The 9,806-nt window shown below is 34.7% G+C and overlaps 1 protein-coding gene across 1 annotated transcript; it reads right to left on the bottom strand.

Moving 5' to 3' along the window:
* Positions 1-1,781: 1,781 nt before the first annotated feature.
* LOC145568883 (uncharacterized) lies at positions 1,782-5,711 on the bottom strand. Its single transcript, XM_081628292.1, has 15 exons — positions 5,528-5,711; positions 5,236-5,357; positions 4,841-4,888; positions 4,618-4,749; positions 4,407-4,526; positions 4,099-4,234; positions 3,839-4,009; positions 3,582-3,737; positions 3,400-3,506; positions 3,207-3,297; positions 2,969-3,110; positions 2,670-2,829; positions 2,459-2,575; positions 2,248-2,374; positions 1,782-2,157 (listed from the first exon to the last, which is right to left on the bottom strand). The coding sequence occupies exons 2-15, from the start codon at positions 5,298-5,300 to the stop codon at positions 1,915-1,917; spliced, it is 1,815 nt and encodes a 604-aa protein (XP_081484418.1). The 5' UTR covers positions 5,301-5,357; positions 5,528-5,711; the 3' UTR covers positions 1,782-1,914.
* Between the last annotated feature and the right edge of the window lie 4,095 nt (positions 5,712-9,806).

Here is a 9,806-nt window from a genome sequence, read left to right as displayed (position 1 = left end):
TACTTTTGGTAAGTTGTCCAATTAATGTTTACAGCTTGCTTTTACTGTTTGGTGAGATAATTACACATGTACCCCTCAACTAGTACATGAAAAGACGCATGTACCCCTCCACTAGTACTTAAAAAGACGATTATACCCCCATATAAACAAAATTTGTTTATCAGGTGAATTAACTAGGTACAACTAAAAAAAAAAGTAAAAGAAATAGAATAACATTTTATACAATAAAAGATATGAAAAATATGTGAATATTTTCTTTAGGAAGTGAATCATAACTATATGATTTGGTGAAATTTTTTTAAGGAAGTAAACCATAATTATATGAAGAAGTGAATACTTTTTTTATGAAATGAATAAAAAAAAAAAAAGTTTTGGAGGGAAAAAATAGAACCAAAAAATGACACATGTAATTCTTGGTGTCTGTTTTAATATTAAGTTATTGATTTTATGAGAGTGTAAAATCCATGAGAGTGAAGGATAGCTCAAGTGGTTAGAGAATCTTTCTCAATTTCAGAAGACCATGTTATCGATCCTGTTTAGAGAGGCATTAAGGCGAGGTGAGGATCGATTATACAATTAATGATCATATTATAACTATCTTATTTTAATTTGGAAAATTGTCAAGGACAACCTGTTATAAAGCAATTTTTGTCTGGGAAAACCTTATAAAATTTTTTTGGCAAAGTCAGACCACTTAAAATAAAAATTGTAAAGGGAGACCAACCCCCACTTTCAAGCCATTGACCACCGGATTCCAGTATTGACTCCCACGTGGCTCCTCTTTTCTTCTAATTACACCCCTTTTCCCTCCAATTTTGTCACATAAAAACCCCTCCCCCCACCAGCCATACCACCTTCCCTACATACCGCCACCCCTGCCAGCGATCGGCAACACCGGAGGTCTCCGACGCCTAGCTGACCTTTCCCCTCCATTTTCCCCTTACCCCGACCTTCCCCTTTACCCGCCGCGCGACCACCAAACGTCCCAATGAAACCCTAACCCTTTCAACCCCATCCCCTTCTTTCACCACCACGACCCGATCCCTTGAGTTGCAATGCTATGCGCGGATGCTGGTGTAAGGGTTGCTAAGCTGCGATGATGATACTTACTGTGCTTGTGTGTGGCTGTTGTGATGGTATATTTAAAAGCTGCTTGGTGCGTTTGTAGGGAGCTCTGGGGCTCGGGCAACGGCAATGGCCGTGGGCATAGGGTAAGGGGGAAAGGAAGGGGTGGGTCGCCTTGGAGAGTGGTGAAGCTGGGTTCCGCGTGGATCGGTCACCGTGGAGGGTGGTGGAGCAAAAGTTGGGGCGGGGAATGGCTGGGGCTGCTAGTGGTGGTGGGTTTAATTAGAAGAAAAGAGGAGCACATGCTAGTCACGTGGGAGTCAACGCCGGAATCCGGTGGTCAATGGCCTGAAAGTGAGGGTTGGTCTCCCTTTACAAAAAAAAAAATTAAGTGGTCTGACTTTGCCAAAAAAAACTTTATAAGGTTATCCCAAAAAAAATTTATAAGGTTGTCCCAAACAAAAATTGTTTTATAAAAGGTTGTCCCTGACAAATTTACCTTTTAATTTTTACAACATTAATTTGCTTATATTATCTTATTTATTGTTTATTTTTTCGCTTCCGCTACAAATTTGCAGGCTGTAGCTAGGCCAAAATTTGGAAAAAGACGTGTTATGACTTATGACACATTTTATTTAGCTCTATGCCTCTAGTACATCTTTTTACTAGATAGTTAATAAACTATATATACAAATTCTAGACTATGTAAATGCCTTTTCCACTAAAAACCCCTACCAAGTAAAATAGACAAATACATAACTAAACAAATCATACAATTTGCTTACAATGTTGAACATGATCAGTGAGTAATTGACCATATTCAATCTATAGACCTTGTGAAATCATAAATCAAGTTGTTCGAGGGGGGCCTTCGAAACGAATATAATCATACATGACTCCGAAGAAAGGCGATTCATGTTTAGCTTGCGTCAGATATATGGTATTATTCCCAGCACGTAGCCATTCACTTGGAACATCAACATTTAATAGTCTGTACAACCCATGGATACCATGTCTAGCAATCGCGTTATCTGTGCCCATTACCATGGTTGTAAAATGGGGAATACTCACCTCTGGATCATTAAATCGTACCTAAGAAAACCATAAAGGCGGTGTTAATATGGCAAGACCAACTTGTGTTAGCATATACAAGAAAAGTGAAAGGCGGTGGTTGTTTCCTACTTGCAATTCTGCTCTAGTGGTTGAAGCCAAAGCTATTCGTAGAGTATAGTTTGAGGATGAGATCACATCTTGAAGCGCAAATATAATCTGCCATGTAGTAGGTTTAAATGTATTATTTCCTGTTCTCCTGCAATTTGTAGACGTATGTGTTAAATTTCTATCCAAAACAACCAAAACCAACATGTTCAAGTGATCAAGCTGAATGATTTACCTAGTGACTTGGGCGAAAAACCAGTCTCTATGATAATCACTTTCACCAACGGTGTATATGAGATCGTTGTCAGGATACAGTTCAGCATATCTTTCCCAAAGACCATATTGCCTGAATCTGTCGAATCAAAAATATTCTTTATAAGTGAATGAGCTTTTTGAGAGATTGATAGAGGTAACTAGGATAAATGAGTAGCAACTGAAGAGCTTACTTGTTATGATCACTATCGGTGTAAAGTTTGTTTACAAATAAGCTATTTGGCTGAGGAACATAAAACTCCAATGCAGTGCGGTCTGGAAAGCCTATTTGCCAAAATGTCGGTCCATTTCTCAGAGGCTCGTACACAAGATCACCTAATTGGATTACGGAACCTGGTGTTGAGAAAAAGAAATCTCAATTATTATCTACTCGGGTCATCCAAATTTTGGACAAAATTTGATCCAAATTGTTAAAGCATTTAACTAAATAAGCTAGTTGACATCTACAGGATCAAAAGTCGTAGTAAAAGACCTGGAACAATTCTGATGTCTTCAATATATACGTAATCTCCAATGAAACCAGGAACCCATGCAAACAAGTTGTAAACACCTTCACGAATGCCCTTGATTATAAAACCTCCATTACGATCTGCTCGAGTCCAAAACTGATAACCCTGATAAAAATAATTCAAAATTATTCCTATTTCAATTTTCTACATTGCTGATTCATAAAAGTTAAGCAATTGGTAATTCCTTGTCCAAATTTCTACCTTTGTCTCGGTTTGCCAAGACCCTGCTTCACCGGGTGCAGCAAGTCCAATCCAAGCATAACTCCCAGCCATCATTGTCCTCATTTTATACCTGAGATAAGGAATGATATTACAATAATCATATGAAATTAAATTAATGTAAAAATATTTGTGATAACAATTGAAACAAAAGAAAGAGCTACATGACACAAACCTTTCATGGATTAACAACCGACCAAACACAAAACCGCGCTCAACAGACTTAGGGAAGTCTTTGGATAATGGGAATTCGTAAGGCCAGCTTCTAGTTTCTTGTGTCATCTGCTTAAAAAATCCGCTGTCAAAGGCAATAATATAAAATTAAACACCAAAAACAGAGATGAATATAGTATTTACCTGGTGCTTTGCATCATTCCAGAGATCATGGAAATCTCTATCTAAAGAAACTGAATTCAGATGAACATAATAAGGCCCAAACACCTTTTTCCATGGTTCCCCTTCTTGGAACGACATGGTCACATCATAACCAGCATAGTGTGCACTGTGAAACATCTGTTACAGAGAAATTTAATATCTTATAGATGTAACTCAAAAGTTTATCCAGGAAACGAATTTTCCATTATGATTTTGAATTACTGATAAAGGATACTCACAGCTAATGAAGTTGGACCGACATGGGATGTGAGATCTTGCTTGACAGGTCCTGCTGAACGAAACTCATTGCTCGGAGTAATAATCCAGAACCCAACTTGTGGATCAAATGATATCCAACCATGCACCTTATTGTCCTTATCCTCACATGAGTACTGGTACTTATCATCCACCTGATGTTCATTTGCCAAACATAACATTTAAAAGTTTCACAATAGAGAGCAATTGGTCAAAATCTATATTGGTAATTTCCTTCGAATACCTCGCCTCTCAAATCTGGATTAGTGGGATTGGTCAAAAGCACAGCCTCCTTAAAGGCAAGGGGCAGGCCGGATTCGCGATCCTCTGGCATAGGCATGATCCGTTGCCTATCATCAGAGATAGCCATATAATGAAACCTGTAAAACAAATTCCAAAGTACTAAAATTCATCATACTCGCCATCACTCAAAATAACCTTGTCAGATTAAGCAATTCCAATGAGTCAAGCTACATATCTACTTTGTAGCTGTTTATGCTTTTTTGATACAAAATGCAGTGGAATTCAGTACAAGTGATATTGCATTAATACCTTGATTGATCAAGCTTATACACAGTCCTGATTTGGAAGATATTTGCTGCAGGCATTCCTTCTTCGCGGTCCAAAATTGCATATGCATAGAACCCGGAGGATCCTCGAAGCACTATATACCTGATAATAAATTTGCACACAAATATCATGTATCACTTTGTTGAATTCCAAATAAAATGTGTACTAGTTGTTTGTTAGATCATATCTATACCTTCTGTCTACATTGGCAGGTATTCTCCAAACTTCTGATTTGTTCCATGTAGTTGAATCCCATTCATATGTAAATGAAACTTCAACTTGATCCTCATTTTCTACTATCACATTTAATTTCGATCCGAGTAACCTGAATTACTCATAGTTTAGATAAGAAAATTTCCTTAAACTTATGCTGTAAATGAAGAGAAAATATTACAGTTAAGTAGTTGACAATTTACCAGTCAGTGCCAGAGTAACCTGTTGTATTCCAAACTACATCCCAATACCTATATGAAAACATTAACATTAGAGTAACATCGCGTTTATATGAAAATCTTACATTTAACATATGAAATAATGTAATTACAAAGCAGGTAAATGGATTAATAAATTTGTTCCAAAAAAAAATTGATCTTTAAATAACACTCCCTCCATTCAGAATTTAATAGACTAATTTTATACTACCTCATTTAAATGTTATGTGCAACTTTGGAGTATTATTTATGATATATAAAATATTCCAAAGTTGCACTTAACATTTAACGGAGGTAGTAGATCAAATTACGCAAGTATGACTATCAACAGAGTAATGAAGTGTTGTTTTGTAATTGAGAGCAATACAAGTGGCGCATACCCTCTATTTGATTCGTGGTTACGATTTTCAAGCACATTGTGCACTCCACCGTAGCTAACTCCCATCAAATAGCCTTCAGGATTTGCAATTGTGAGTTGCAAAATTCCATTGTCAATCACCACCTGAAACAAATGATTAAGCTTATAAACATCGACTCGTATGGTGTAAAAAAAATCTAATAAGATGTCATTACCTTACCAGCTTGAAAACCCACCCCAACACCAATCTAAAAAACCCACAACAATTTTTTTAAAAAAATGAAGTATTCATAATTGAATTTAATCTTTAAAACCTCAATTGTAGCAATGGTGATTGTGATGAATCAATTAGAGAAGGAAAGAGGAGAGCGGTGGCGAGGTGGTAGGAAGGTGGCGACGCCTCTGCGGGGTGGAGACGACTAGAGGCGGTGGTGTGATTGGTGGTGGCACCATGCAAGTGAGTGTGAAGTGTGGTCACTGACTCACTGTGGTGTACAAGGTTGGCTGAAGCCTGAACGGTAAAAGAGGAATTTGGAATTTCCTTTGTGTTTTAATAAAAAGTTAGGCTATACTTCTAAAGTAGATTAGGTTCAATCCGGGACCGACCGAACACAACCCGGTTTACTCAGGGATACCAACTACCAAGCTCACTTCAACTTGTGAAAACTGACCCAATTCGCGCAACCCACCTAGGATTGCTTATGATGCGAGTCGAGTTTGAGTTTGGGGTACTCTCGATTGGACTCGACTCGTGAACATATCGAGTCGAGCTTAATCGAGTTTTGACTGAGTCAAGGTTTGACCGAACCGATCTCAAATAGCTTGCTAATTGATTCGGTCTTAGTAGTACCCTATTTAGTGTAATATTTATTTATTCTCTTAAATTTTGTACTATAAGAAATATACTTTTTTTTTTTTTTTTAACAACGAAAGAGACAAAATATTACATTAGATGATTATGGCCATCTAGAGAAACCAAAGTTTGAAAACAAAAGAAAGGGTCAGGCTGCCAATAGTTGGAAAAGAGGTAGCCATAAGCCTTACCCAAGCCGATACTAAAAAGCATAAACAAAGCATAAAAAGGAAAGATAAAAGCAGTAGGAGTGATGGAGCCCAAACAAGGCGCATAATAGTCTTCAAAGAGCCCACTATTATTATTAACTAATATTGTAAAATAAAGTTTTTGAATCAAAATATTTTCTTTTTATTAAATATAATAATGTTTTCACGAGTTTTCTCGAAAACTCGACTCGATTCATTAACATTTTAAGTCAATCTCTCGAGCTTTATTCGAGCTCATTCAAGTCAAGTTTTGAGCGAGTTTTGACCGAGTAGAGCTCGAGCAGACCACGAGTTGTCTCGTCTCATAAGCACGGAAGCACCCCTAAACCCACCCGACATAGCCAAGTCAACTTATGAACAAAAGAGTCATTCCGATGTCTGTTTTAGTATTATATTATTATGTTATGTTATTGATTATTAGATATTAAAACCATTTTAAAATATCAAATTAAATATTTGACCCTTACTCACTTGGCCCGTCTCGCCCATGTGACCCACTTGCTCACCTAACCCGCTACCTGCCTAATCCGTGACCCACCTTACAATATATGTTCATTCGACCCAGCCCGTGACTCAGTCCACCCCAACCCAATCTGGGCCGGTCTTGTGTAACCCAACCCAAAACCCAGCCCGTATGGTGGCCACCTCTACTGCTAGGCGTCTGTAGACCAAACTAGCATAAGTAAAATGTTTAAAATAAAAAAGTGTAACAACAAAAATAATGTGAAGAGACAGAAGACTTGCCTCTTTGTCCTTGACGATTAAGGAGACTCCAGGAGATATATGGTCATCATTTACGTGTTTTCCACTGCACATCCAACACAGTTGAAACAAAAAAAAAAAGTCACTCGACTACTCCTAAATCCTAATAATTTCAACGTACAAATCCAATAAAAAGGTGAAACGGTGGTAGAAAAGAGAGAAGCATGATTAAAAACAATTAATTTCTACTCATGGTGAATTTTAAGGACCAATAATATTCAATATATATGTTGACAGAATGTTTCCAAATTAAAAATAATTGAGGCATTCTGATATTTTTGACTTTTCCAATCTTTATACTTAGTTTTCTCATTATAGGGTTGTATACTTGTGTATTGCATAATGAAACAATGTTACAGATTTGGATTTTTACATACAAACGCATCAATACATCAATTCACACCCACTCTTTTGTTTCATCATAATTGCAACATTTTTGCTAATAAACATGTAAATACATGACTTTAACTATTGTACTTCGTATTAATATTTGTAATTTATACTCCTTCTGTTCCTTATTGATAATCACTTATGGCCAATTTTAAATCCCAAAATGATAATTTCATTTGTTTTAAAGTAGCATTATAATTTTTTACTAAAATTCTCTCCAATTTACAACAATATATAAGCAAATTTAACTTTCTCATGTATATTTTGCTTTTCCATGTACTTTTTTTTTTTACTTTATCTATACTTTTTTGCATACCTAATTTATATTTATCTTTCCAATGTAATTTTAATACTTCTTATTTATGTATTAATTCCCTTAAAAATTATCCATAAGAGAAAATCAATAAAAGAAGGAGGGAGTATTATTAAGAAGTGAAGTATAAAAGGTTAATATAAAAAAGATATACTTGAAGATTAATCTAAAAATATTTTACATGCATGTCAACAACAATGTTTTTTTTCTTTTAGTACTCCCTCCGTCCCCAAAAGAACGACCCATTTGGCCTAATTTTAGTCCCAAAAAGAATAACTCATTTGCATTAAAACACCCACCAATTTGCAACAATATTTGTGCAAAATTAGTTTCCCCATATAAAAAATTGATTTTCCATGTACTTTCTCTCTCTATTTTTTTACAAACCCTATGTAAATTTATATTTTCAATATACTTTTACTTTTTTTTATTTAACTTTCTTAATACCCGCGTAATCAACCCAAATGGGTCGTTCTTTCAGGGACGGAGGGAGTATATTAGTAAAAAGTATAGTAAAAGTAAATTTATAAATAGTGCAAAAGTCAAATTAATGAAGTTATTACGGAGTAATTATTGTTTGTCTTAGGCCCTGTTCTCTTCACCTTAAAAAAATAATATTAAGTAAAAAATAATTTCAGTTCAGTAAAAATAAGTTCAGTTCAGTAAAAATAATTTCAGTTCAGTAAAATTCAGTTTTCTTAAAGAAGAATTATAATAGAAAATCAGTAAAAATAATTTCAGTTCAGTAAAAATAATTTAAGTTCAGTAATAATAATTTAAGTTCAGTAAAATTAAGTTCAATTTAGTAAAAATAAGTTCAGTTCAGTAAAAATAATTTCAGTTCAGCAAAATTAAGGTGAATCAAACAGGGCCTTAATATTATTGTTTTTTATAATTATTGTTATTACGGAGTAAATTTATAAACATTGTTTTTTATAAATTTAAATTAATGAAGTTATTAAGGAGTAAATTTATAATTATTGTTTTTTTTTTTAGTACCGAGTATATTGTTTGTCTTAATATTTTTACACTTTCTAATTACTCTGTGTGGACTTGTGGTTACAGATTCGGAATAATTATTACAGAGTACTAGATTCATTTTTCCTAAAATAGGAGTACAAAGTATGGAGTAGAGTGTTTTTTTTCTTTGCTGAAGATTGAGTACAATATAAGTTCGAGAATTTATGACAAACATTGTTAATTAATTAATTAATTAAGAGTGAGGGATAACTCAAGTAGTTAGAGCTTTCTTCCCGATTTCAAGAGATCATGGGATCAATTCTCGCCCCTGCCCTTTTGGCTCTCTAAAAAATACTCCCTCCGTCCCTTAATTAGATTCCTACTTCTCTCTATTATGTGAGAAATAAAATGCTACTCCGTAGAAATAAGAATATAATAAAGGGACGAAGGGAGTAAAAAATATACATATAAATATAAATAAAAAAAATCATTGTAAATTGATGCCATTAATATTTACTCCCTATATTTAATTAATCCTTAATCCTTTATTTATTTATTTTTTTTAATTTTCTTGCCTTAGAGCTACTTGCGATCTTGCATACTTCCTCCGTTCTTTTATTATTGCACCATAGAGGATGACACACTTTTTTTTGGTAGTGGGAAAAGGAAAGAGAGAGAGGGGTAAAATTACAAAGTTATCCATGTAATGTAAGCATAAACTAAAGAATCAAGTGGCAAAAATAAGGGTATATTGGGTATTTGTAGTGTGAACACAGATATTTTATTTCCCAAAATAGACAGAAGGTCTCACTTTTAACTAACTCGTGTACTTTGAAGCTGTTATCATCACAGAGTTCACAATAAATTGGTAAACTAAAGAAAAAGGGAGGGATTAGACCGATTAGATATCAACTGTTATATCTCCTTTCTACTTTTGACTTTTACCGCATTGCATATACTACCCCTGTTTCATACTATCTGCAACGATTAGACATTTTTTCTCTTTACTTTATGTCAAATCGTTGCAAATAATATGTAACAAAGGTATTATTTATTTTTTTGGACGGGTCATATATTAATTGTCTGTTTATTAGGCCCCATTAACC

The sequence above is a fragment of the Chenopodium album genome, chromosome 1, assembly GCF_948465745.1.
Source record: "Chenopodium album chromosome 1, dcCheAlbu1.1, whole genome shotgun sequence".
In the NCBI taxonomy this organism is placed as follows: domain Eukaryota; kingdom Viridiplantae; phylum Streptophyta; class Magnoliopsida; order Caryophyllales; family Amaranthaceae; genus Chenopodium; species Chenopodium album.
Note: the sequence above shows the minus strand (reverse complement) of the source record. Positions and strands in the feature narration are given on the sequence as shown.

Bases quoted from the DNA above. Each gene is read 5' to 3' on its own strand.
- LOC145568883 (XM_081628292.1), bottom strand. From the start codon at position 5,300: ATGGGAGTTAGCTACGGTGGAGTGCACAATGTGCTTGAAAATCGTAAC. The intron at 4,750-4,840 runs GTAAATTGTCAA...TGAGTAATTCAG, and splicing joins GGTTACTCTGGCACTGACTG to GTTACTCGGATCGAAATTAA. The intron at 2,830-2,968 runs GTCTTTTACTAC...TCTCAACACCAG, and splicing joins AGACATCAGAATTGTTCCAG to GTTCCGTAATCCAATTAGGT.